Genomic DNA, 27,766 nt, shown 5'->3' on the forward strand with positions numbered 1-27,766 from the left:
TTGTTTTGTCGAGCTTTATTTGAAGAATTACATATGTAAAAATGAATAGCTTGATTTAAAGTAGGAAAAAACAACTTCTGTACTTCATGTTTGCATTAATAAATCAGTGTATCAGACAATGCATTGGATTAATTCACATATTTATTGATCCACTCCAACATGTCTTTCCGTGCCTCTAGAATGTATGGTTTGTCCTCAGGGTTGATGTCCTCCTTCTTCCTGTGGGCAAAGCCATGATTTTGCTTTGGAAATACTTTAACTTTAAATTCGGCCTTCGAATTCTCTTTAAGTTTTTGTTCAAGTGATGAAACCTAGAAGAGAGAATTCATCAAGTTACCATATGTGTCGTATTAGGGTTAACCTGCACTAACCAATTAGGGCAATATATTGTATAGCTGAGCATGTACTGTAGGCCCAGAGCCTAATTGGTCATGGATCGGTAATCAGCAAATTAGCAAAATCACAATTATTGAGGGACTATGCATTTTCTTTTGCTAATGACCCTCCTGCAGCTGCGATCCATGCAGTACTGTACAGTATGTATTGATCGCACCTGCGTGAGGATACATACGGTACATTTGTGAGGATAATTAGCAAAAGAAAATGCGTATGGATAGGAAACGAAATCCCCTCCAATTGTGACAGAACGTCGACGTTTGTGGGTGGAAACTTGCCGATTTTCTGCGTGTTTTTAAAAAGTGCAGGCATGCCCAATTCTATCAAGGAAGGGTCTCTGATGTCAGCGCCGGCGTCGTTCAGTCCGTCGCAGATTAGTGAGAGCCTCAGAGCTACTGAGATTGCACAGACTACAAAGTCCTTTCGATGGTTTGGGATTTGCGTACGGATAGTAATCTGCATTTTTAATATATATTAACCAAAATTAATTTAATAAATTAAACAATTAACTATATGTAAAAATACCACAGCTTTAATTATAAATGAGGCTGCTCCCAAAAGAATCACTTAAATTCTATAAGGAAAAAAAACCTAAATAATAAGAGAGAGCACTGTGTTGATCTAATTAATTATTTATTTAATAAAGAAATATATTAAAAAACAATTATAAATAGTGATTATACTAAATTTATTAATTAATAAATCCAACAGTATCCACACAATTAGGCATTGAAATCAAATGCAACAGCAGTTCATATAAACCTTTGTGGCTCTTACCCACTATTTCTCAGGTAGAGGTTTTGTCCAATTTGGAGGGGGGAGCTCAAAATAGAAACATAGCCTTCCCAACGTTGCTTATGAATTAATGATAGTAAGCAAATGCTCCTTTTTGTTATATATCATATGTACATACGGGACGGTTGAAGCCGGATACCATTAATAGAAGTTGCGTAGACAATTGGTCTCCTTCTGCCACTGATAGCATCCTGCTAAGGTAGGTAAGTATACTGATAAGCGTGGAGGTGCGGCGATGATAACCGCTCCAGAAGATCATTCTTCTGATGAAACGGTCAGGTTATTAGGACGGAGAAATGCGTCAAGACTTTTAATCTTTGTCCACGGTATCCACCAATCTTTGTTTTCCCAAGCTCCACAGTCATCTGGGACGGCTTGCCTGCTTTCCCCCTGGACTGCCTTAAAACAGCCGCACACGGAGAGAGACCTGCATCGATCTTGAAGGTGCGAGTCCACCAGCTGTTAGACGGTGATTGGCATTTTACCCGGCAACTTCAAGCGCTCAGGAGGTTACCGCAGTTGTGGGACTCTGTCCGCTCCCAGCGGTGGCTCTCAATCCATCGGAGCCACCCTGGTATTTAGCGGTCCATCATCCACCACCATCCTCAAGCAATAGGTCTGCTCCCGGCACCGGCACTATTACATCAGAGCAACACCGGGAGTAGCGGACCGGAGCAGTTATTATCGCCGCACCTCCATGCTTATCAGTATACTTACCTAACTTAGCAGGATGCTATCAGTGGCAGAAGGAGAGCAATTGTCTACACAACTTCTTTTAATGGTATCTGGCTTCAACAGTCCCGTATGTACACATGATATATAACAAAAAGGAGCATTTGCTTACTATCATTAATTCATAAGCAACGTTGGGAAGGCTACGTTTCTATTTGGAGCTCTCCCCTCCAAATTGGACAAAACCTCTACCTGAGATATAGTGGGTAAGAGCCACAAAGGTTTATATGAACTGCTGTTGCATTTGATTTTAATGCCTAATTGTGTGGATACTGTTGGATTTATTAATTAATACATTTAGTATAATCACTATTTATATAAATATTTAATTATACTTGTAGGTCTATAATTGGTTTTTATACATTTCTTTATTAAATAATTAAATCAACACAGTGTGCTCTCTTATTATTTAGTTTTTTTGTATATACTCATAGACAACTTCTGAGATTAGCAACCCATGCTGAAACGCGTATGCAAACTAAGGTATGACAAGGGCATACATTTGGAGGCAAAGACACTGAAAGAGCAACTAGAATGAGAACTAAGAAAGGGCTGTGTCCTTAGAACCTAGGGATTATAGCAGACATGGCCATACTGTGGGCCTCCAGCTGTTGTGAAACTACACATCCCTGCATGCCTTGCCATAGTTTTAGCATTCCTGTTGCATGATGGGACTTGTAGTTTCACAACATCTGGAGGCCCATTGTTTGGCCATGCCTGGATTATAGTGTAGAAAAAGAGATTACAGATTTTAGTTAAAGTTTGGGTTGAGCACAGGAGACAGAGCTTTACTTATGTGTGAGGGTATAGGAGGTGAATGAGTAAAGTAAAGACGGAGACGCTCTCTTTGGACTATAGCCATTCCCCAGGTCCACCGCCCACCTAGAACGGGACGTGCGGGCCACATTATTGGTAATGGGACGCGTGAGTGAGTGAGACACTCGCACGTCCCTGCCGTCCGCCAGACGAGCTGGTGGGATGGCGGAGAGTGGCTCCATCTGTAGTAAGTTGTGAAGAGTATTGATACTTCATCCTTAGTTGTATGATAAAGTGAAGACAAGATACCAGAGGGTTCAGGTAGGTAATTGACCAGGTCCATGGCTGAGTAGGAGCATACCATTCCATCAGGGCCTGGTTAAGGTTCCAAACACCCGTGGCTAATACAGGAGTGTCCGCAACCCCCACCCTTCCCCACTACCAATTTCTTGCTCATATTCAGCTAAAAATCCGTAACCGGCTCAGGCCTCAGCTCCATTCATTTTGCCACTTAATGCAGTGCTGGCCACGGTGGCGGTGGCATCACACACAGCCTCGGCGGTGGAGTCAGTCCTGGCTCTCACAGGATCTCCTCTTCCCAGCGTCCCTGCCTTGTTGACACTGGCAATCCCAGCAGGCACTGCTGCTCCCACAGTTTCAGGGAGAGATCTAATGAGACCTTTCTCGGCCCCATCTCCAGCAGCACAGCACCAGTAAGTGCTCCCATCCCAATGCAATCTATTGTGCTGCAGCTGTGCCCCCCGAGTACCCAGTGCCCCAGGCTGCATCCTATTGGTTAATCAGGCCCTGCACTTCCATCTTGGATCTTATCAGTAAAAAAAAGGTCTTGTGCACTGAGAGTGGTTGGTTTGGGAAAGCAAGGTTGGCAAGTTTTGGAAAAAGCGGGGCAAGCGCAACAAAGCCCCTTGCTTGCCATGCTGCGGGCACGGTGGCTCGCTGTGCTTGCCACTATTCTATTCTCCCTCTAGTTTTGACTGCCGGGATCCCGACGTCGGGGTAATGACTGTCGGAGTCCTGACTGTCGGGACACCGTCCGGCACCCACAATACACACTCACACAAATGATGTTTCACCATCAATCTATGCAACCGTATCACTTATAGTAAATTCATTAAGGTGCTTACTGCATTCTCCTTCCATTGAACTAGTTTTGGAATGTGTCTTTATTTAGAATGCATGTCGGTTGTGAATCCATGTAGACATAGATCATCGTGGGAAAAATACTTATTCTGATGGTCTTTACTACCACCAAAAAATTGTAAAACTTTTTTTATTTCCCAAAAGAGGCTGCATGTTCCTACACCTATTGCCAAATAGTGCAGATAACCACCCCCTTTTTTGACAGAACTACTGGACCTTCAAAAGTTCCCTTCTCAAGTCTGTCTGTTAGGGGTGTCTACTTTCTCTGCATAGGTATCATATGCACTTACCTGTTCAAGTGGTATTAACGGGTCATTCTCACCAAAAATGAACAGTGTTGGATTTAGTAACCCATACTTGTCAATGTCTTCACGGACTAAACCTAATAAAAAATGATGACAATAATAAAAATGTGATAATTAGTTTTTTTTTGTCTTTCTTAGTTAATGACCAGAATTATTTTATCTCCAATATTTCTAGAACATGCGTCTACTGTACTGTGGAGTTTGAAAAAAGATCTCACCATTATGTAGACATGTTGGGGGTGATTCAGGTTGGTTTGCAAAAGAAAACTCTTCTTTAAAGGACAAAACCATGTGCATTGCAGGTGGGGCCGGTGTAACATGTGCAGTGTTTCTGCGCACGTTTGGCCACGCTGCAGATGTTTGCCCATGCGCCAATCATGGATTTTCAGTGACCATCACATCGAAAGATGTACAGCCATCACTAGTTTGTTCTCAAAATGGGCAAAACCATGTGCACTGCAAGAGTGGGGGATGCAAATGTGCAGAGAGATTTACATTTGGGTGGGGTGTGTTTGAACTGAAATTGCAGTGTTATAATAAAGCAGCCAGTATTTACTCTGCACAGAAACAAAATAACTCACCCATATGTATCTCTCTCTGCACATGTTACATCTGCCCCACCTGCAATGCAGCATGGTTTTGTCCATTAAAGAAGGAGTTTGCTTTTGCAAACCAACTAGAATCACCCCAGGTATGTACTACAATTATTTCTGTACTAATCATTTCTTATATTTATTAATCTTAGAATAATATCTTGTTTCTTTTATTATTCAGCTCTATGATAACAATGTGTGTGTGTGTGCGTGTGCGTGCAAACAGATCTACCTTACACCAGCACCCAATGCTACGTTCCTAATGTGTATTTTACATTTCTTCCTTGCAGTCATTTTTCAAAACTATTAAAGGATTAAAACACTTTAAAGTTCGGCAAGACCATTCCAGTTTGACAGGACTGTCCCACCGTGCCAATTATGCCAATCATCTTCACTTTTGTTGTGAAAACATGGGTTGTGGCCCTGTTCACAAAAGTGAGCTATGTGAACAAGTGTTTCGCAAATGCACGGTATTTAAACTGCGTTTCTAGTGGATGAGGGTTCTGAAGAGCTCCCCTAAATTCACAAATGTCAAGAGACCAATGTTGAGATGTACAGTATATGTAAGAATATCTTCCTTGCACTATAAAATCTTAAACCATGTCATTGCCTGTATAACTCATCACATAAACCAAATACACAGTAAAATCTCTTTCAAGATTGGCTTACTGTCTTTCTAAGCCCTTCAGAACCAGTGAGATTGATGCACAGTAGTGTTAACATTTTGCAGTCAGTGTGATGCCATTTATCCATTAACAGTATTACGCTAAACTCAGGAAAGAAAGTTTTACAGTGGAATTGGAGCCCATAAGCCACACTGGACCACTAAGATATTGTACAATAGGGTCTTATGTGCTTAATTCAATAAGAAGCTATTTCCATAGTGCAAAATTACAACTGTCCTTGAAGCACACCTTCAGAAAATAGTAATTGAATTGTTAATTGCAAATTATGGGCAAGTGTAGTGCAGCCCAACCTGGATGTCAAAAGGGGTAACACCAACGTGCCGGCTCTTCTGCAGTGACAAGGGCTGGGTGCTGCGGTGTGTTATTCTCCTGCAGCACTAGGCTGCTGTCACTGGGGATGCTCAATATGATCCAGTGATGAAAACAGGGGGTCATGCTCCTTTCAGTCAGGCCACACCCCTTACTGGTGCCACGCCTCCTGCACCACACTCTGCCAATGACTCTATTCACTCTTTAATGAATGGTCCCTTTTCAGAGAGCACTTATATACACACACACACACACACACACACACACACACACACACACACACACACACTCATTCCTGGCCATTACAGGTTTGATAAAGTATTGCATAGTCCCATAGATTTTATATACTGTCTAGTACGTTAGTAATTTCATTCATAGGAGAGTTCCAGCTTACCATAGAAAGCTACACCAGCCTTCAGCTCAGGATACTTCAGCATCAGATAATGGGTTACAATGCCTCCCCAGCAAAATCCAATGACTCCGATCTTCTTTGCATTACATTGTTCCTTCAAATATTTCAGCACAGCATCAACTTCCCTGGAAATGAAGAAATCATGGTGAAATACACAAGGTAAGTTCCCTATAGAATTAGGCACGGTAATTGTGCTGGCAATTGCTGGGTACACACTAAGCAGTACATCCTATGATCTGACATGGAACGGATCAATGTATTTGTACATAGCATTGTGTGTACTGCGATTGCTCCTGTCTGGACATCATACATTGCGGGCCTTATTCTGAATTGATCGCTCCCCGCGCGTTCACATTGGGGAGCGATGTTTTGCGTCTGAATAAATGTGCAGATGCTGGGTGTGTGCGGCCGCGGCAAACTGCTTGTTCGCCATCCCATCCGTACCAAGCAGTGTGGTCGGGGGGCCGCGGTGAAGGGCTGCGGCCATGGGAACGCCCAGCGTTTCATAGGTGTTCCCATGCTCCCAAGTTCCTAAGCGAATGCAGGCATGACACCGGTGCGGCGGGTGGGCAGCTGATGTCAGGATGTATAGGGAGCTTGCAGATCTAAGACGCGAGAGAGTGTCTTCGTTTTGCGTGTCATCTCCCGCCTTGACTACTGCAACATCCTTCTCTCTGGGCTACCTCTCACCCGCCTCGCACCTCTCCAAACCATTCTTAACGCTGCTGCTATGCTCATCTTCCTCTCCCGCCGCTCTACCTCCGCCTCCGCCTCCCCCCTCTGCCTATCTCTTCACTGGCTCCCCATTCCTTTCCGAGTTCTCTTTAAACTCCTCACCACCACCTACAAGGCTCTCTCCTCCTCCACCGCTCCTTACCTCTCTTCACTGATCTCTATCCACACTCCCTCCCGTCCTCTTTGCTCCATCGCTGACCGCCGACTGACCTCTCACCTAATCACCTCCTCCCACTCCCGTGTCCAAGACTTCTCTCGCGCTGCCCCCCTGCACTGGAACAACCTCCCGCCACCCATCAGGCTTTCGGATTCCCTTACCTCCTTCAAGCGATCCCTCAAAACCTACTTTTTTCGACTAGCCTATCCCTCCTCCTAACCTCTTTTGATCCTCCTATCCTGCCTCCGTTCCCCTCCGTTCCTACTTATCCTGTTGTTCTTCGTTCGTCCACCCACTGTCACACGCAGCCGCGGCGGTGCGCGGCGGGCTTACTACTCACCCGTTCGCGCCCGCCGTCGGCTAGCGTGTAGTGGTCTCCAGGTCAGCGGCAGCAGGCAGCGGCAGTCTGGATGGCAGCAGGCAGCGTGGGACGCCAGCAAGTGTAGTGGTATGTGCTGTAGGGGCGCCGGGAGGCCGGCGCCGCCATCTTGATTAAGGGCAAATAGCAGATTGGTCCTTGTCTGAGGTTTCCGCCCATACTGACCTGACAGCCGATGGCAGCCGCCCTCTAGGGATATAGGGGATCTGCCTAGGCCTGTTCAGTGTCAGTACAAAGAGTCTCCAGAGGCGTTCACAGCTCCCAGCTGACTCCGGCTCTCTGACTCACCTCTCCTGACTTGGTGCCTTGCTTCAGTGCTCTGTGTTGGTCTCGATTCAGCTTAACCCCATCGCTGCCAGATCTCTCCACAGTCTGGTCTCTGCCTGCATCCCTGAGCTTCCTGGCCTAAGTTCTTCAAGTCGTCTGCTTCCAAGCAACTTCCCATTCTTCTGTCATCATCCATCTTCTTTCAGTCTTCAAGGATCCCTCATTACCATCAAGTACATTCTCTTTCCGGATTTCTTCATTTCCCAAGACCCCAGCCTGCAGTCCGCAGTGCTTGAACTGTCATTGTTTAAATGAACTTTTTCTTCTTTACAAAGTGCCGTGCCGGCTCAATTCTTATTACTGCTAAACTGCCACTTGACAAAGTATTCAAGCGTGTATTGTTCTATTTATGAATTCTATTATTAAACCTGCACGATTTAATCCTTCCTCCTCTGGTCCGTCTCCGGTTGCTACACACCACACGACTTCATCCAGCCCTTCAGTTGTGACAGTTTGTACTGACCCGATGGAGTCGGGTGAAGAACAGGCTTCCATGGCGGACGCACTTCACAGCATCATGGCTCGTCTGGAGCAAGTGGAGGCTACCCAACGTCAAGTGGCTCAATTCCTTCAGGTCTTGGCTTCGCCCCCGGCGGCTCCCTCAGTTTCTGTGGCTCCAGCTCCAGAGGTTCCAGTCCCTGTTCCTACACCTGGACCAATAGTTCCTCATCACATGCAATTACCAACCCCCAGCAAATATGATGGTTCTCCGAAAGGATGCCGTGGGTTTCTGAACCAATGCGATGTGCATTTCACCTTACAGTCTTCTCACTTTCCTACTTCCAAGGCAAAGGTGGCTTATATTGTGTCTCTCCTAGCAGGGTCAGCTTTGGACTGGGTGTCCCCTCTCTGGGAACGTGCTGATTCCCTGCTCGATGACTATGAAGCTTTTATTACCTCTTTCCGTCACATCTTCGACGAACCTGGCAGAGTGTCGTCTGCCGCTACTGAGATCCTGAGAATTCGCCAGGGTAGTCGCTCAGTGGGACAATATGCTGTGCAGTTCCAGACTCTGGCTTCGGAACTAAAGTGGAACGAAGAGGCTCTCGTCTCCGCCTTCTGGAATGGGCTGGCAGGTCGTATCAAGGACGAATTAACTACCCATGACTCTCCTGCTACTTTGGCTGAACTCATCTCCTTGTGCAACAAAGTAGATCTACGGATGCAGGAGCGTCAACTAGAGAGAAGTCGCTCCGACCGTCTCCGCCCTCGTCTCACCACCAACGCTGTTCCTGTTCCTAGACCTGGGTCCTCCACAACCACACCACCAGACGAACCCATGCAGATCAACCGCTCTCGGCTTTCCTTTGAAGAAAAATCCCGTAGACGTCGTGAGAATCTTTGCATGTACTGCGGTTCTTCCGCTCATCTGTTGTCTTCCTGCCCACTGCGTCCGGGAAACGACCGCTCCTAACCTCCCCGAGGGAGGCCAGGTTAGGAGTTCTGCTTTCATCTCCCTCTTCAACTGTGCCTACCATCCCTGTTACTCTTGTGTGCCCTCAGGGAAAAATCAAGGTCCAGGCTCTACTAGATTCCGGAGCAGCCGGGAACTTCCTTTCTTCCTCTTTCGTTCTTCAATATTCCTTGACGGTGCAACCTTTGGCCCATCCGTTGGCTCTCACTGCAGTAGATGGGAGTCGCATCAGCAGCGGGCAAATCACCCTTCAAACCGATCCAGTGACAGTTCTCGTCGGTGCCTTACATCAAGAGACTCTAGAATTTTTTGTCCTTCCTCAGTCCTCACACCAGGTAGTCCTGGGCCTACCATGGCTTACTAAGCACAACCCTCATATTGATTGGACCAGTATGGAGATCACAGCCTGGGGTACGAACTGCCTAACTACTTGCATGCCTCGTGTCATTCCACTCCATCAAACTAATCCTCAAGAAGTAGGAGGTTCCAGTCTTTCATCTTCACCAGCTCCACCCTTGTCGTTACCCACACCATATCTTTCTTTTTCTGACGTCTTCAGCAAAGGAGGTGCCGATACCCTGCCGCCTCATCGTTCCTGGGACTGTCCGATAGAGTTGATACCTGGGAAGTTCCCACCGCGGGGCCGCATCTACCCCTTGTCTCTGCCAGAGACCAAAGTCATGTCTGACTACATTCGAGAGAACTTGGATAAGGGGTTCATTCGCCCGTCCACTTCGCCAGCCGGAGCGGGGTTTTTCTTTGTGAAAAAAAAAGATGGAACCCTCCGCCCGTGTATCGACTACAGGGGCCTGAACGATATCACGATCAAGAACCGCTATCCTTTGCCTCTGATCACCGAATTATTCGATAAAATCCGAGGGGCTTCCATCTTTACTAAACTGGATTTAAGAGGGGCGTACAACTTGATCCGTATACGATCTGGAGATGAGTGGAAGACGGCGTTCAACACCCGAGACGGCCACTATGAATACCTGGTGATGCCCTTTGGCCTTTGCAACGCTCCAGCCGTCTTCCAACAATTTGTAAATGATATATTTCGAGATTTGTTGTATCATTCCATTGTGGTGTATCTCGATGACATTCTCATCTTCTCATCGAACCTCCATCTCCATCGGCAAACAGTAGCTGAGGTCTTGCGGCGCCTTCGCCAAAATAAATTATTCTGCAAGCTAGACAAGTGCGTCTTTGAGGTTACCTCCATTCCATTCCTTGGCCACATCCTCTCCAGCACTGGGATAGAGATGGATCCAGAGAAAGTAAGAGCCATCTTAGACTGGACAGCGCCCACCACGCTCAAAGGCATCCAGAGGTTCCTGGGCTTTTCAAATTACTATCGTCGTTTCATCCGGAACTTCTCCACCCTTGCTGCACCTCTTACTGCTCTAACCCGTAAGGGCTCTGATCCAACTCAGTGGTCACCTGAAGCCTCTCAAGCCTTCCAACAACTAAAGGATGCTTTTGTCTCCGCCCCAATCCTTCTCCAGCCAAACCTCGACAAACCCTTTATTCTTGAGGTGGACGCATCCTCAGAGGGGGTAGGGGCAATCTTGTCACAGAGAGGGGAGGACCAGGTGCTTCATCCCTGTGCCTTCTTTTCCAAGAAGTTTCTTCCAGCGGAGAAGAATTACCCCATTGGAGAGCAGGAGTTACTGGCAGTCAAATCAGCGTTAGAGGAGTGGCGGTACCTCCTGGAGGGGGCACGACATAAAATTACGGTGTACTCCGACCATAAGAACCTCTCATTCCTCAAGCAGGCCCAATGTCTTACAGCTCGTCAAGCCCGCTGGGCCATGTTCTTCGAACGCTTTGATTTTCAAATCAAATTCAGACCCGGGACGATGAATGCCAAAGCCGATGCCCTTTCACGCTCTTTTGAAACTTCCGCTGATCTTGAGACTCCTCCTCGACCCATTCTCGATTCTCTGGTCTTTGCTCAAGTAACAGTCCAGCCTTCACCTCCACCAGGCAAGACCTTCGTTCCTCTCAATCTCCGGAAGAGAGTGCTGTCCTGGGCACACGCTTCCCGTTTCGCAGGGCATACCGGGGCACAGAAGACCTTAATGTTCCTATTGCGGTCATACTGGTGGCCTACCATCCGTCGTGATGTAAACTCCTTTGTCGCTTCCTGTGTAAAGTGCACTCAGCATAAGTCCTCCAGAATGTCTCCTGTCGGTCCTCTTCTACCTCTAGCCATACCAACAGAACCATGGTCCCACCTGTCTATGGACTTTATCTGCGAACTTCCTCCCTCCAAAGGGCATACAGTAATTTGGGTGGTGGTCGACCGCTTTTCAAAGATGGTGCACTTCTTCCCATTGAAAGGTCTTCCATCTGCTCCAGTGTTGGCTCAGCTCTTCATTTCCACCATCTTCAAACTCCATGGGTTGCCCAAAGAGATTATTTCGGACCGTGGCGTGCAGTTCGTCGCAAAGTTTTGGAGGGCCCTCTGTTCTGCTGTACAAGTCAAGCTCAAGTTCTCCACTGCTTTCCACCCACAAACCAACGGGCAGACAGAACGAGTCAACCAAGACTTGGAGGCCTTCATTCGTTTGTTCGTCTCTTCCTCTCAAGACGACTGGGTAGACCTTCTGCCTTGGGCGGAATTTGCGCACAACAATTCTTATCATTCTTCCTCCGGCACCACTCCCTTTTTCACTGTCTTTGGCAAGCATCCCCGATCTCCGGAGTTCTCAGATCTATCATTGTCCGAAGTCCCTGCAGCTGCTTCTTCCCTACAACGGTTTGCAAAGATCTGGTCAGACGTCCATACAGCTCTCCTCAAAGCATCCGCTCGATATAAAAGGATGGCGGACAGGAAAAGAAGAGCAGCTCCTAAGTTAAAGGTTGGAGATCGAGTATGGCTGTCTACCCGCCATATACGCCTTCGGTTACCGTCCATGAAGCTGGCTCCTCGGTTCATCGGGCCATACCCGATCACTCAGGTGATTAATCCGGTGGCCTACAGACTACAGCTCCCTCCTTCCTTAAGAATATCAAATTCGTTCCATGTGTCTCTTCTGAAACCTTTGCGTTTGAACTTATATCAGAAGAAGGTGCCTAAACCGCCCAAAATTGGCTCGGAAAGAGAAACAGAGTTCGAGGTGAGGCGCATTATCGACTCACGTTGCCGCAATACCCATCTTCAGTATCTGGTAGAGTGGCTTGGATTCGGTCCTGAAGAGAATTCCTGGGTTGATGCTGCAGATCTTCATGCTCCTCGTCTGGTGAGACAGTTCTTTCAAAGAAATCCACACAAGGTGCGTAGGTGCCCTGGGGTCACCCAGAAAGGGAGGGGTACTGTCACACGCAGCCGCGGCGGTGCGCGGCGGGCTTACTACTCACCCGTTCGCGCCCGCCGTCGGCTAGCGTGTAGTGGTCTCCAGGTCAGCGGCAGCAGGCAGCGGCAGTCTGGATGGCAGCAGGCAGCGTGGGACGCCAGCAAGTGTAGTGGTATGTGCTGTAGGGGCGCCGGGAGGCCGGCGCCGCCATCTTGATTAAGGGCAAATAGCAGATTGGTCCTTGTCTGAGGTTTCCGCCCATACTGACCTGACAGCCGATGGCAGCCGCCCTCTAGGGATATAGGGGATCTGCCTAGGCCTGTTCAGTGTCAGTACAAAGAGTCTCCAGAGGCGTTCACAGCTCCCAGCTGACTCCGGCTCTCTGACTCACCTCTCCTGACTTGGTGCCTTGCTTCAGTGCTCTGTGTTGGTCTCGATTCAGCTTAACCCCATCGCTGCCAGATCTCTCCACAGTCTGGTCTCTGCCTGCATCCCTGAGCTTCCTGGCCTAAGTTCTTCAAGTCGTCTGCTTCCAAGCAACTTCCCATTCTTCTGTCATCATCCATCTTCTTTCAGTCTTCAAGGATCCCTCATTACCATCAAGTACATTCTCTTTCCGGATTTCTTCATTTCCCAAGACCCCAGCCTGCAGTCCGCAGTGCTTGAACTGTCATTGTTTAAATGAACTTTTTCTTCTTTACAAAGTGCCGTGCCGGCTCAATTCTTATTACTGCTAAACTGCCACTTGACAAAGTATTCAAGCGTGTATTGTTCTATTTATGAATTCTATTATTAAACCTGCACGATTTAATCCTTCCTCCTCTGGTCCGTCTCCGGTTGCTACACACCACACGACTTCATCCAGCCCTTCAGTTGTGACACCCACCTATTTTTAGTATGTTAACTCTTATGAGTAGGGTCCTCCTGCCTCACGTACTCACCCTACCTCTTTACCTCACCTGTCCTCCTGTCCTTTTCTTCCCTTCCTCTACTTCATCTTCAGTCTCCTCGACAATTTTGACACCTACTTCTGAACTGATGCTGATTTTAGTTCTACCAGCTATACCCCTATTTATGCTGTATTTTATCAACACACCCTGTACGTTACCTTGTCATTTGTTTTTTTGTTTGCTATGTACGGCGCTGCGGAAACTTTGCGGCGCCTTAAAAATAAACCTACTACTACTACTACTACTACTACCTTCCAAATCAATTGGAACTCAGCGCGCGAGTGTGTCTGTGTGTGTGTGTGTGTCTGTCTCTCTGTGTGTGTGTGTGGGGGGGCGTTTCATCCGTGGACCAGAATAATGTAGGGTACACACCAGGACGACCCGCTCACGATGCACGTCGTGAGCGGGTCGTCAGTGTCTTGTCCGACCCGCTCATGGTGACGCGGGGGGGGCACGACCCGCTCACGATGTGCACCGTGAGCAGGTCCGATCCGATGGCGACCCGCACCCGGCTGTATGGTCGTCATTGAGATCCTACCTGCAGCAGGTAGGATCTCAATAACAACCGACCGACCCGCGGGACCGCGCATCGGATCGGTATCGGTCCACACCAGGACAGAAAAGGGCCCAATCAGCGCACAATCTACATCCAATTGGTCGGAATTGGATCTACATTGAGGGGATCGGGCCCTAGTCGTCCTGGTGTGTACCCAGCATAAGATCCTGCATCTTTCCATCTCACATACTGCCCATCAGATGGGACAATGTAGTGAGCGACACATGTATTCAAATATCATTATGTTGCCCCGCTGCATCAGCTGGGACACAGCACCATGTAGTGGGTAAGTAGAGTAATGGTGTGTTCATGTAACTGCGACACAATAGCCTTGGATGCATACACAGGTACACATTTTAAGGGGCTTGTTTTTTGTGGATTTTTCTACTGACTACTTACTCTATCAATCCACTATCATGGGGAGTAAAGCTGGCCATGCACTAAGGCCCTTATTCTAGTTCACTCTTTCTGACAAAATCCTTCTTAGATGGACAAAACCATGTGCACTGCAGGTGGGGAAGATGTAACAGGTGCAGAGAGAATTAGATTTGGGTGAGTTATTTGGTTTCTGTGCAGGGTAAATACTGGCTGCTTTATTTTTACACTGCAATATAGATCTCACTTTGAAGTAACATCTGCCCCACCTGCAGTGCACATGCTTTTGTCCATCTAAGAAGGATTTTATCAGAAAGAGTGAACTAGAATAAGGCCTTAAGTGATTTCGCCACAATCACTTGAAAAGTGTCCAAATTGCATGTGATTAACACCAGGTCCGATGTGATGCCTGGTCCCTTGCATGTTTCACCGGAGCCTGCGGGTCACACCGGCTGCACAAGTGATCTGTTGCATCCAAGCCGGCAGGCGTGGCATGTATCACATGTGATATATTGAATGTGAAAGGAGATTTCTAGGTGACTTAAGCGGGCAACTTCTTTGTTTGGAGCAGTCGCCCTAGTATATGGGGGCCTGTAGTAACTAGGGATGCCAATCCCTCGACATTTTTTCAATCCCGGGAATCTGGATTGAAAAATGCTCAATCCCGGGATTGGCATCCCTAAAAGAATGTTGCCGCTGTACCCCCACATAACTTACTTTGGAGCTGTGGAGGGGGGCAGGCGGCAGAGGTGCAGGCGGCAGAGGTGCGGGGGCAGACGGCAGTGATGCAGGGGCAGGCGTCGGGAAAGACCTTACTGTACACATTGCTGATATTTTCAAATAAAACATGAAATTGGACAAATCACGGCAACAACTGCTGCTGTCCATCCTACAATGCACTAAACAAATAGTGTGACACTGCCCCCTCTAGCAGGGGCATGTTTACAGGGGCATTTCTTGGGGTCAGTGTTTCTTCATACGAACACATTTAAGGCGGTATTCAAATCTTTGCCAATATTTCCCCAGGGGAAAAATCAGCACTCCCCTATTCAATATCAGCACTCCCCTATTCAATATCAGCACTCCCCTATTCAATATCAGCACTCCCCTATTCAATATCAGCACTCCCCTATTCAATATTAGCACTCCCCTATTCAATATCAGCACTCCCCTATTCAATATCAGCACTCCCCTATTCAATATTAGCACTCCCCTATTCAATATCAGCACTCCCCTATTCAATGCTGCCGTTACCGACAGCTTGACTGCTGTCAGATCTGACTTATTTTAAGTCGGATCTGTTTTGTCGGAAACGGCTGTGGATTGTCAAATTCACAAACATTTTCCGACAATTTGCACCCGCTTCCGCCAATTTCAGGACATTCCGACACGCGACTGTCAGTACATTGAACATTGAATACCAACAGTCCAATGCCGCCAAAATCAGCTGGGATTCCATCTTTCGGGACTGCGAGTAAATAGCTGCCACCCACACAGAAAGAAAACCGGCTTGTGTAATACGGTGATACAATTGTGAACGGTTCTCTATGTACCCGCAAATCCATTCGCAATTTACAAACCATTTAATGTTTTTTTGCAGACTGTTCAAATGTTAGTAAGTCTGACCCTACCGCTCATCTGCGACTGAGACAGACTGATAGACGCCAGCGCTGACATCACAAACCCTCCCTTAAAATGTCTGGGCACTCCTCCATTTTTTTTACACCCCCAAAAAACAGACGATTACCACCCCCAAAAGCCGTCTTTCTGTCAGTCAAGCTCCGGTCGCTTTGGGTTTACAATCCATACACTTCTTCTGTTGCTATATGGGCATGCGTATGTGCAATATATATACGGTATGCGTATATCAGTCATTCGATTGTCACTCAAATTGCAAATTCACTCATCAGCGATCAACTCTGAATCAGGACCACTGTGTGTGAAACATATTTATATCTTACATAAAGGGATATTATCCACAAATGGAGACCCTGCTGAGGACCTGATAGTCTAAGCATCGCCCACCTTAGCATGTACATCATTGGGGCCAATTCAATTGTTGGTCTCCCTGGCTGGGACTAGATGGCGCCCAAAAGAGCATTCAATTGTTGCTTTTTTTGCATGCACATGCAGCTAGGGAGACACATTTGGGCTTGTGGGTATCTGTGCGTAAACTCCCGTTTCAGCAACCTAACCTGTACTTGAGGCGGGTTATGCTTGCCCGACAAAGGCAACAATTGAATATATAAAGACACAAAGTAAAGGAAAATTAGAAGTCATCATTTTAGAAAAGATTAGTCTTACTTGTATGTGTTATTTGCTGGCCGAGTTTCAAGCCACGCAAAAAATTGAGATCGATCATTGGTTGTTTTCCAAGGTTCCTTCCCCGCGAAAAAATCAGGAAGGACTGCACTAATCATGAAAAACAAAAATAAAATTTACATTAGAACATTTGAAGACAGGATTTTCTAGCATTTAATGGCTTTTGTAACAAACAAACAAAAAATGATAAACAATAATCATCTATATAGATATAGGTCTAGTGAGTGCCCGTTTGTATGTCTCTGAAATACTGCCATCTTTTGGAAGCGAGTGAAACTACATCTCTGTCTCTCTCACACATGCACAAACACATAGGCAATCACAAGGTAGCAGACTAGCTTTCGTAGCATTTACAGACTTACTAGTATCGTATAGTATAGTATATATACACTGCTCAAAAAATAAAGGGAACACTTAAACAACACAATGTAACTCCAAGTCAATCACACTTCTGTGAAATCAAACTGTCCACTTAGGAAGCAACACTGAATGACAATCAATTTCACATGCTGTTGTGCAAATGGCATAGACAACAGGTGGAAATTATAGGCAATTAGCAAGACACCCCCAATAAAGGAGATGTTCTGCAGGTGGTGACCACAGACAACTTCTCAGCTCCTATGCTTTCTGGCTGATGTTTGGTCACTTTTGAAAGCTGGCATGTGGCTCAGGGAGTCCAGCTCAGCCATGGTTGGCACATCAATGCGAGCTGTGGCACGAAGGTTTGCTGTGTCTGTCAGCGTAGTGTCCAGAGCATGGAGGCACTACCAGGAGACAGGCCAGTACATCAGGAGACGTGGAGGAGGCCGTAGGGGGGCAACAACCCAGCAGCAGGACCGCTACCTCTGCCTTTGTGCAAGGAGGAACAGGAGGAGCACTGCCATAGCCCTGCAAAATGACCTCCAGCAGATCACAAATGTGCATGTGTCTACTCAAACGGTCAGAAACAGACTCCAAGAGGGTGGTATGAGGGGCCCAACGTCCACAGGTGGGGGTTGTGCTTACAGCCCAACACCATGCAGGACATTTGGCATTTGCCAGAGAACACCAAGATTGGCAAATTCGCCACTGGTGTGAAACCAGGTTCACACTGAGCACGTGACAGAGTCTGGAGACGCCAAGGAGAACGTTCTGCTGCCTGCAACATCCTCCTGCATGACCGGTTTGGCAGTGGGTCAGTAATCCTGTGGGGTAGCATTTCTCTGGGGGTCGCACAGCTCTCCATGTGCTCACCAGGGGTAGCCTGACTGCCATTAGGTACCGAGATGAGATTCTCAGACCCCTTGTGAGACCATATGCTGGTGCGGTTGGCCCTGGGATCCTGCTAATGCAAGACAATGCTAGACCTCATGTGGCTGGAGTGTGTCAGCCGTTCCTGCAAGCCGAAGGCATTGATTCTATGGACTGGCCTGCCCTTCCCAGACCTGAATCAAATTGAGCACATCTGGGACATCATGTCTCACTCCATCCACCAACGCCACAGACTGTCCAGGAGTTGGTGGATGTTTTAGTTCAGGTCTGGGAGGAGATTCCTCAGGAGACCATCCGCCACCTCATCAGGAGCATGCCCAGGCGTTGTAGGGAGGTCATACAGGCATGTGGAGGCCACACACACTACTGAGCCTCATTTTGACTTGTTTTAAGGACATTACATCAAAGTTGGATCAGTCTGTAGTGTGTTTTTCCACTGAAATTTTGAGTGTGACTCCAAATCCAGACCTCCATGGGTTAATAAATTTGATTTCCATTGATAATTTTTGTGTGATTTTGTTGTCAGCACATTCAAGAACCAAGTATTTAATAAGAATATTTCGTTCAGATCAGCCTGCAGACATAGCGGAATGTTGCACCTGTGCAGAATGTTTTTGATTGACAGCGCAGCCGGCCTCATCCCCCATAGGTTTCTATGGGGGATGCGAAGCTGCCCAATGTATCAACATCGGGCAGCCCGGCATCGCCCCCTGGGCTATTGCCATTCTGGGATGGTGATAGCCCACTGTAGCCTATGGCTAAAAATCGCAATGCCCGAGCGGCAGTGCGGTCAGTGGGGTCGCGGGGGGGGGGGGGGTCAGTGCAGACCCCCCAGCTTCCGGCTCCAGGCATCGCAGGGACAGGCTCCTTTCGGAGCCCTGTCCCTGAGCCTGGCAGGTGATAAATTCAGGTGATATCTGGCGGTAATATTCCGCCCAGGTCGCATTGTGAATGCGATCAATGATAAATGGGGGCCTTGGAGAAGCCAAATATTGCATCGCAAACTGAATTTTCTTGGCTTCGTATTGCCCCTGCGACTTCAAGTCTGAGGTCAAACTTCCTCAGGCTGCAGTCGCAGATAGACATCACTGATGTGAATCTAGAACTGCTATGGCATTGCTGTTTTTAGCAATCTCAAATGCAGGCAGGGGGTGGGATGCACCTCCTCCACCTTCTGCATTCGCTCTGCTAAGGATCGTAGAGTTGAAGACTGCTTTGCTTCTGACTCTCTGTCACCGTATTACCTTTGGATCAGAACATTATCTAGTTGTTGGCACAATCCATTTGATACTACCGAGGGGCTGACTTATGAATGATGGCAATTTTCCTGTGTTTGCTTTTCTCACAACTCAGTATGAAGTTACGTCATCATTTTACTGGCGGCTGACTCTGGCTTATCTAATGGGCAGAAATCTGCGATGGTTTGTTTCACGGATTCTGAGACAGAAGGATCATTGTGCAAAGATACTAATAGGGATTTATTTATTTTTTGCATACGGCACAAAATAGGGCATTTTGGAGCTGGAACTGGAGGTGACAATCAGAGGCGTAACTGGATATTCTTAGGCCCCACAGAAAAAGTTTGTAAGGGCCCCCTATTTAGCAACTGATGGTGATCAGACAGTTAAGATGGGCCCCCTTCAGCTTTGGGCCCCATAGCAGCTGCACCCCTTGCACCTATGGTAGTTAAACCCCTGGCATGGACATTTAATTACAGCTCTGTGAATCATGAGCCCCATCTAGACCTGATTGCTAGGCTACAAATGTCTCCCCACGCCCCCGTGCATGCCTGCAAATGTGTTTGCAGCCATGCAAATGGGAAAATCCATTAGAAAACACTCACCATCGGCACAGTGATGGCCGTGGGGAGATCGAGGCCAGGCCTGCCTTCATTTTCCAGTAAATCTCCCCTCCACTCCCAGAAAATCCCACCTGTCAATCATCTTGCTAACGACCTCGCTGGCTTCGCTCGCAGGGGGGCTATCAATAATAGAATAGTTCTGGATTGGGCCCATGTGTAAGTAAAGCTGGTTTCTGAAGTATCTCTTTCAACAGACATGGGGCTGGTGTAAGTGCTGATAGAAACGACAAGAGCTGCGGCAGCTGGCAGGAATTCAATGGGTGCCACAGTGAAGCAGCTTGCAGATGCACGAGCCTCCACATGCCCAACAGATTCTTGTATAAGGTATTAGTCTTCCATGGCTGCTTGCAAGTACAGCCAATCTGCATGTGACTCATAATAATCAGGCCATCTTCTGTGTCTACAGGCATTCTTTGGATCAGTACTTATGCTGGCCATACATCAGACCAACTTTCCTCCAACCATCCAACTAGTGGTTTGGAAGGAATAAAAATATGGTACTGGATGGGAGCAAATGTAATATTTTCTTCAGAAATTTGCTTCCAAATTGAATGGAAAAGGACAAAAACTGTCGCTTAGTACTGTAGTAGAACCTGTTAGATTTTAACTATTAGGGCAGTATTCAATGATAAATTATGCGATGTGCAGCGAATCCTGTTTAGGATTCGCTGCACATTCGCAGGGTTCCGGAGGGCTGGAGCACTCCCTGCCTGCCCCAGAATATGTGGGGGAGAAGGAGGGCTCCCGGGGACACAGGCAGCAGAAGTCTTCCCCCCCACCCCCGGGAGAGCTGGCAGGGGACACGGGTAGGGAGCCGCTGCACTGCTCCCGCTCGTGCATATGTAATTAGTGGGAGCAGTGTGACGTGAATATATGAATATGGGAAAATGAGGAGGGACATTAGGGGACATTGGGGGACCAAATGATGGATAATTTTTTTTTGTGCATATTCAACATGCTGCTGAAGTTTTATTGATTACAAACTGCTAAGGTGCCCATACACGTTACAATTATTGTATACAATATCACTATGAGATCTAGTACAATGTGCAGCACACGGATTCCTAGGTGTGAATGCATTTGTGTGCACCTCTGTATCAGGCCTACAGTTGGTATATTCTGTGCTTTTCATTCATTTTAATAGATGATCACAATAAGTGTATGGCTCATAGTGTCGACTGTATAAAGGTTGACATACATCATGTTGACCACTTAAGGAAAACAGGGCTTGGGTCGACACGTGAAATATGTCGACATGGCTAAGGTCGACAGGGTCATGCGGTCGACACAAGCATTAGCTCGACAATGGGAAAGTCGACAGTCGAAAGTTCAATATGAGTTTTTCACTTTTTTGGGGCCTAAATGTCGACATAAGGACAGCGTATCAGTATACCGCATCCCCCCGCATGGCTCACTGCACTTGGCACACTATTATATTCTCCCTCCACGCCCTAGTGGATGATAAGAACGAAATATTGAAATCGCGCCTGTCGGCACAAATCGCCCCCCCCCCCCAAAAAAAAGAACCTGTGAAAAACTCTTTCACAGTTTTTTTTTTGTCCTTTTACTGTCGACCTTAGCTATGTCAAGGGTCGACCCAAGGCCTTTCCATCAAGTGCCTATTTTTTATAACATCGGAATCACACCATAAAATGTGTTTTTTTTTATTTATCTAGTATTCGCCGTCTAAAAATATAAATCTCTAATCAAGTCCGTTACAATTTGTATGTATCTTACGTGTATCCACGGGAAGCGAGCAGATCAACAAAATATCTGGTATTTGGCAGCTCCCATCCATAGACGTCTTGTATAACAATGATGGCTTTGTCGCTGGGGGTTTTCGGTCTGGCTACGTATGCCTTTATATGATCGATCTGTACCTCCTGTCCAATCGCTTTGTACTCAAACTGGTCTCCCAGCTCACAGGGACACGGCTGTGCTTCGTTTGCCATTGGGAAACTAAAAGAAAGGAAATTGCTAGATTGAGTCTAGAATGCAACAGGGCTATAAGAAATACACTTGCTGATGTATAATATTCCATTACAAAATGTAAAAACAACGGTATAGTGTACAGTACTTTTTGTTTTCCTGCAGACTGGCCAAGAAATCCCAGTTTGTTGTTGGGAGCCTCTCAGCGCTGCAGAGTGAAGGATGGTTGCTGTGCACATGTGCACAGCATCTATTTAGAGAGGCAGAGGGGCTGGGGGCATGGACAGCAGCTGACACAGCACTGACCATGCCCCCGTAGTGACGGAAACCAGGGGCGCGGCCTGCGGCATCATCCCCATGAGGCCATGCTCCCTAGGCGGTAGGCCACACCGCGTGAGGTACAGTATGCCTATGGGCAGGGCCGTTTCTAGACAATTTAGCTCCCAGGGCGAAGAATTAAAAATGTGCAGAGTCCGTGCCCTGACTCCTGCAGTGCTGGCTGTCTCCGGGTCTCCCTCTCCAGTCCCCCACCGCCGCTGCTGCTTCCGTTCGGAGGGAAAGGGGAGATCATTGTGTGTCTCTCCTTCCCCTTCGCTGTGTCCCTGACTGTGACTGGGCTGTCAGCCAATCATACCTCGTGGGCTGGCTCCTGATTGGCTGACAGTCCAGCCCTAGTCACAACAGTGAGGGGAAGGAGAGATGCTCGATACGCTCCCCTACGAAGGGAATCAGCTGTGGCGAACCAGCTGTGGCAGGGATGGCGGACCTGGGGGATGGGGAGAGGGGGAGCAAGGGGGGCGGTGGTGTGTGGGGGAGCTGCCAGGCTCCCTGGCTTTTAACAGAGGCGGACAAGCCATGCAGCCCCCTGGGCGGCTGCACGGCTTGTCCGCCTCTAAAAATGGGCCTATGGGCCTAACATAGAATAGGAGCTGGCGAGGGGGTTAAACAGCGAGAATGGCTTGTTTTCCTCACCATAAAAACCGCCTTCCCGGCCGCATTGAATTCACCCCTATGAGGGACGTCAAGGAATAGAGCATTGTGTCCTTCCTGGAGAGGTTCATGTTGGGAGGTATGCCCAGTACACTACTCTGACTCTCTCATTTACATCTCTGACCACACCTCCCTTTACACTCCTATGAAAACCCACTTAGGGTGACCAACTCATGCCTTTAATTCGGGACACATATTAATTACACAGGTTCTGTGGCAGTTTAAAACCAGGTGAAAGCCAGCCACAGAACCTGTGTAATTAATATGTGTCCCGGATTAAAGGGATGAGTTGGTCACCCTATACCCACTTCTCCACGTTATTGCAGGAGAGGCGGGACCCGAATAATAACAATAATAAAACATTAAACCATACTTGCCTACCTGACCCTCTCCATGCGGAGAAAATGCTCTGTTCCTGGGCTTCCCTGGTAATGTATGATTGCCATCACCTGTGGTGAAACACCTTTATCTAGCTCCCCACAGGTGATGGCAATCATACATTACCAGGGAAGTCCAGGAGCAGAGCATTTTCTCCCGCATGGAGAGGGTCAGGTAGGCAAGTATGCATTAAACCAGTGGTAGCCCACTACGGTCTTCGAGAGCTACCAACAGTTCACATTTTCCAGACAACCTAGCTGCTGCACAGGTGCACTCATTACTAGCTGACACATTTTCAAAGATCCACAGGGGGAGATAATTACTTCACTTGGGATTCTGTGAGGAGATCTGGAAAACATTAACTGTTGGTAGCTCTCGAGGACTGGAGTTGGCTACCCCAGCATTAAACACTATTTAATTAATCTACCCCCGGGTTGCCTACCCGATCCCGAAAATCGTGTCCTCCTCCCGGCCCCCCCGGAAAAGTGGGCAACCATTCCGGATTCAGGAAGACCCCCACGTCACCCCCGATTGCAGCGTCTTCCACCCATACCTCTTTAAATGCGGCAACCCACGGGTCTCAGAGGAGGGGCCGGAGCTAAAATGTCCACAATCACGTCATTTTAGCCCCGCCCCCCTCCACGGAGATCCGTGAATTGGGGTTTTTTACCATCCTGGGGGCGGGGCTTAATGATGCATACCTCCCAACTGTCACGATTCCGTCGGGACAGTCCCGATTTTCGGGTCCTGTCCCGACGTCCCACCCGCGGCAGGCATTGTCCCGCTGCGGGGGGTGGCAGTTGGGAGACCCCCCAATCTAGTAGAATAGACGCTGTGCGCATGCACACAGCGTCTATTCTCGTATGAAAATGAGGTCGCGGCTAATTAGCATAGACCGCGCCCTCATTTGCATACGGCCCGCCCCCTTTTCGGGCGCTCGCGTATTTCCTCCGGACGAAAGTTGGGAGGTATGATGATGTACCGCTCAAGCCCCATCCCCCGAACTGCAGCTGGGAAGTCTCCTCTCCGGGCTTCTCCCGGAGAGGAGACAGAAAAAGTCGAAAACCCTCATCTACCCCACAACCTGTAACATGGCAATTGGAGCTGACTGACTGCTGTATTACCCCCAGGCTGAATACAATGCTCCCTATGGTAATACATGGCTATGCATTCTCCAAGGTTTCTCGTGGTCACTTATATGGAACCACTTGTCAGTAGATTTACAAGCATGTCCAAACTGTGGCCCTCCAGCTGTTGTGAAACTACACATCCCAGCATGCCTTGCCATAGGTTTAGCATTCCCCAGTAGCAAATCTGTGGCAAGACTTGTAGTTTCACAACAGCTGGAGGGCCACAGTTTGGACATGCCTGGAGTAGAACTATACTGTACATGATCAGACCCTGACATATATCAGTGTTCTATCATTAACATACAGATGTCACGGAGCAGCAGCTGCCACAGAGCTCAGCAGAGCAGCAGCCCACTGCCACTGTCACGCTGCGCTGATAGAAGTTGCTGTCACAATCTCCCTGAAATGCATTCTCAAAAGTCAGCAAGTAATTATTTATGTGACACCCAGGTCACAATCTAGCACAGTCCATTCAGCTACATTAGGTTAAAATACCTTTGACGATGATCTACTCTGCGAGAGAATAAAGTCCAGAATCCAGATTGATTATACAGCCCTTACACAGCCCTAAGCAATCAAATGCAGCTGCAGCACAGCATACATAACATTACATCAGGAGGTACAACAAGAGGAGGGGGTGGAATACATTCCTTCTTATGTCAGTGAGTGTCAGCACTCTGATACTGCTGCTTAAACTGGTTTTAGTAATATTTACTTTCTGAGCTGCTGCATGTGGGAAGGAAGCTGTCTGATCTGTGAACATGTGTATGGGTTTCTGGACTGGAGCTTAATATGGGTATTATTGGTTATAGGGTCAACATACATTTATCAGTGGTCTTCAACCTGTGGCCCTCCAGATGTTGTGAAACTACATGTCCCAGCATGCATTGCCACAATTTTCCTATAACAGCATGCCAAAACGGTCAGGACATGCTGGGACATGTAGTTCCACAACATCTGGAGGGCCACAGGTTGAAGACCTGTGCATTAGGTCAACCACTAAAGAAGGCGTGTCCAAACTGTGGCCCTCCAGCTGTTGTGAAACTACACATCCCAGCATGCCTTGCCATAGTTTTAGCATTCCCTAATAGCAAAACTGTGGCAAGGCATGATGGGAAGTGTAGTTTCACAACAGTTGGAGGGCCATAGTTTGAACATGCCTGCACTAAAGCATACCTCAGTCCCAACCATACTTGCCTACTTTAAAATTCTCCCGGAGAGGAGTCTGTCTGTCAGCATCACGTGTGTGTGGGGGGCTGATGTAGAAGTCATCAAGCCCCGCCCCCCAGCACTGGAAAGCCCTCCAATTTGCGCTAAATGGCGCCATTTGCATATTTAGCCGTGAATCGCGGTCATTCAAAGATGCGGCCAGGCAACTTCAGGGGAGATCCGGAGGGTGAGGCAGAATCCGGGAGGATTGCCCACCTTTACGGGGGGCTGGGAGAGGGACCCAATTTCCGGGACCCTCCCGGCCCATTCGGGAGAGTAGGCAACCCTGCTCCCAACACGACCCTCTCTAGGAGGGATACATTGCTGTTTCTGGACTTCCCTTTTAATTTATGATTACCATCACCTGGGGTGAAACACCTTTCTTATCAAGTAACCTGTTTAAAACAGTGATGGCAATCATGTGGTTAAACAAATTTGAATGAATAGATACGGGTAGCGGAAAAAAGGGTGTGGCGCAGTAAGGCGGCCAGGCTGCTTCCTTAAATATACAAAGAGGGACAGTCTCAACAGAGTGGCCACTGCGTCATGACGTCAGTATGCAAATGACGTAGCGGCACTATGATAGACTGGGAGGGCGGCAGCGGGGCGGACACAACTTAAAGGATAATTACTGCAGCACAATATCGGCACTCAGGTCCATCGGCCCTTCTGGCATTTACCAGTCCGGTCCTGTAGGCAAGTATGGATATATCCCATGTAAAAGTGCCAAATCATTAGGGAGCTCTCCTGGTGTGCTCAGGGGAAATAAGGTCATGGGGGACTTTACATTTTACACGCAGTGGGGCAGGTGTATTAAGCCTGTAGAAGAGATAAACTAGAGATAAAAGGGAGATAAAGTAAAAGGAGATAAAGCACCAGCCAATCAACTTGCAACTGGCATTTTCAGACACAGCTGATTGGCTGGTGCTTTATCTCCTTTCACTTTATCTACACTTTGTCTCCAGTTTATCTCTTCTCCAGGCTTTTAAAACATCTGCCCCAGTGTTTGGAAAATGACACAAGCATATTGGTTAGTACTTAATTTTATCACAAACTATTAGCTATTTACACAGCCCTGGTGCTCACACACTCCACAGGCGGCGGGGGGTGATGCAGCCGCTGCCACCGCTGCGCTCCACGGGAGGGGGGATGGGAGATATGGCTGCCACCGCTGTGCTCCACGGGGGGGGGGGGGAGAGTTGTTGGCGGGAGATGCCGCGAGGGGAGGGGGGCTTAGAGATGCTCCGTATGTGCTCCAGGAGGGCTGCTGCAGGCTCTACCCCCTCCGCTGACAATGACCAGCATGGGGGGACGGCTCTAGGGTAGATGGGCTCCAGGGGCGGGGAGGATCAGTCACTCACCTGCTCCCAGCTCCTTCTTTCTTCCTGCTCTCCTCGGGAGCTTTGCCACTGCTGCTGTTTTTTCTGCTGCTCAATACCGCACTCCAGTGGCTGGCGCCCTAGGCAAATGCCTAATGCTGCCTAGTGGTGGCGCCGGCCCTGTATTTACATAGTGCACACATATTCCACAGCACTGTACAGAGCATATTTGGCCATTCACATCAGTGGAGTTTACAGTCTATATTCTCTAACACACACACACACACACACATTCACACTAGGGTTAATTTTGGTTGGGAGCCAATTAACCTGACAATGCATTTTTGGATTGTTGGAGGATCTGGAGGAAACCATACAAACTCCTCCCACGGCTATAGAGGGAATCGAAACCATGACCTCTGCAGTTTGAAGCAGCACTGCTAACCATTACATCTTCCATGCTTTTATCTCTCTCCGAGTTTTGATAAATACACCCCAAACCATGTTTTTAAAAGGTGCAAACTTCCTTGCTGGTTTTTGTTTTTGCTTTGCTCCTAACTCAAAAATCTGCCCCAAAGTGTAAATTTACCTGCGCAGCTCACTTTTCGGATGTGGTTCTTGCAGGAGAAATCAGTATGCTGTCCCAAAGAACTGTAGGCACCTTATATTTCAGTGTGACTCTCCCAGTTAGGCGATCCTGCTTATTGTGTTTATTCATGATTACGCTATCATCCCCTTTATGCCTTACATAATACAAGCAAAAGAGTCACTATCCCCGTCAGAATGACTTGGCAATTATATTCACTCACATGGACAGAAAAAACTCACTCTGACTTCAACTTTCAGCTACATACAGTAGTAATATCTGTCTCTAGTCTCAACAGAAATCCATATGTATTGTAAAACTCTATAATAACTAACTTTCATGAATTAGAGTTGTCTTCTAGTGTGTATGTCAATCTTCTAGTGTGTATGGGCCTTAAGGCTCCAATATTAAATGATTTAATTGAAAAAATTGACTACAAAAATGAAAGATTTTA

The 27,766-nt window shown here is 47.6% G+C and overlaps 1 protein-coding gene across 4 annotated transcripts; it reads right to left on the reverse strand.

The window, feature by feature from the left end:
- On the reverse strand, positions 1 to 27,468 carry LOC146045484 (carboxymethylenebutenolidase homolog). Of its 4 annotated transcripts, none has more exons than XM_083164321.1 (6): positions 27,316 to 27,468; positions 21,509 to 21,730; positions 16,642 to 16,749; positions 6,128 to 6,270; positions 4,131 to 4,222; positions 1 to 311 (listed from the first exon to the last, which is right to left on the reverse strand). In XM_083164321.1, the coding sequence occupies exons 2-6, from the start codon at positions 21,721 to 21,723 to the stop codon at positions 129 to 131; spliced, it is 741 nt and encodes a 246-aa protein (XP_083020447.1). In that variant the 5' UTR covers positions 21,724 to 21,730; positions 27,316 to 27,468; the 3' UTR covers positions 1 to 128. The 4 variants fall into 4 exon arrangements, with proteins under 4 accessions (XP_083020447.1, XP_083020446.1, XP_083020449.1 ...); XM_083164320.1 differs by having other exon boundaries at positions 27,329 to 27,459; XM_083164323.1 differs by lacking the exon at positions 27,316 to 27,468 and adding an exon at positions 26,769 to 26,918.
- Positions 27,469 to 27,766: the final 298 nt, after the last annotated feature.

The sequence above is a fragment of the Crinia signifera genome, chromosome 11, assembly GCF_055691185.1.
Source record: "Crinia signifera chromosome 11, ASM5569118v1, whole genome shotgun sequence".
In the NCBI taxonomy this organism is placed as follows: Eukaryota; Metazoa; Chordata; class Amphibia; order Anura; family Myobatrachidae; genus Crinia; species Crinia signifera.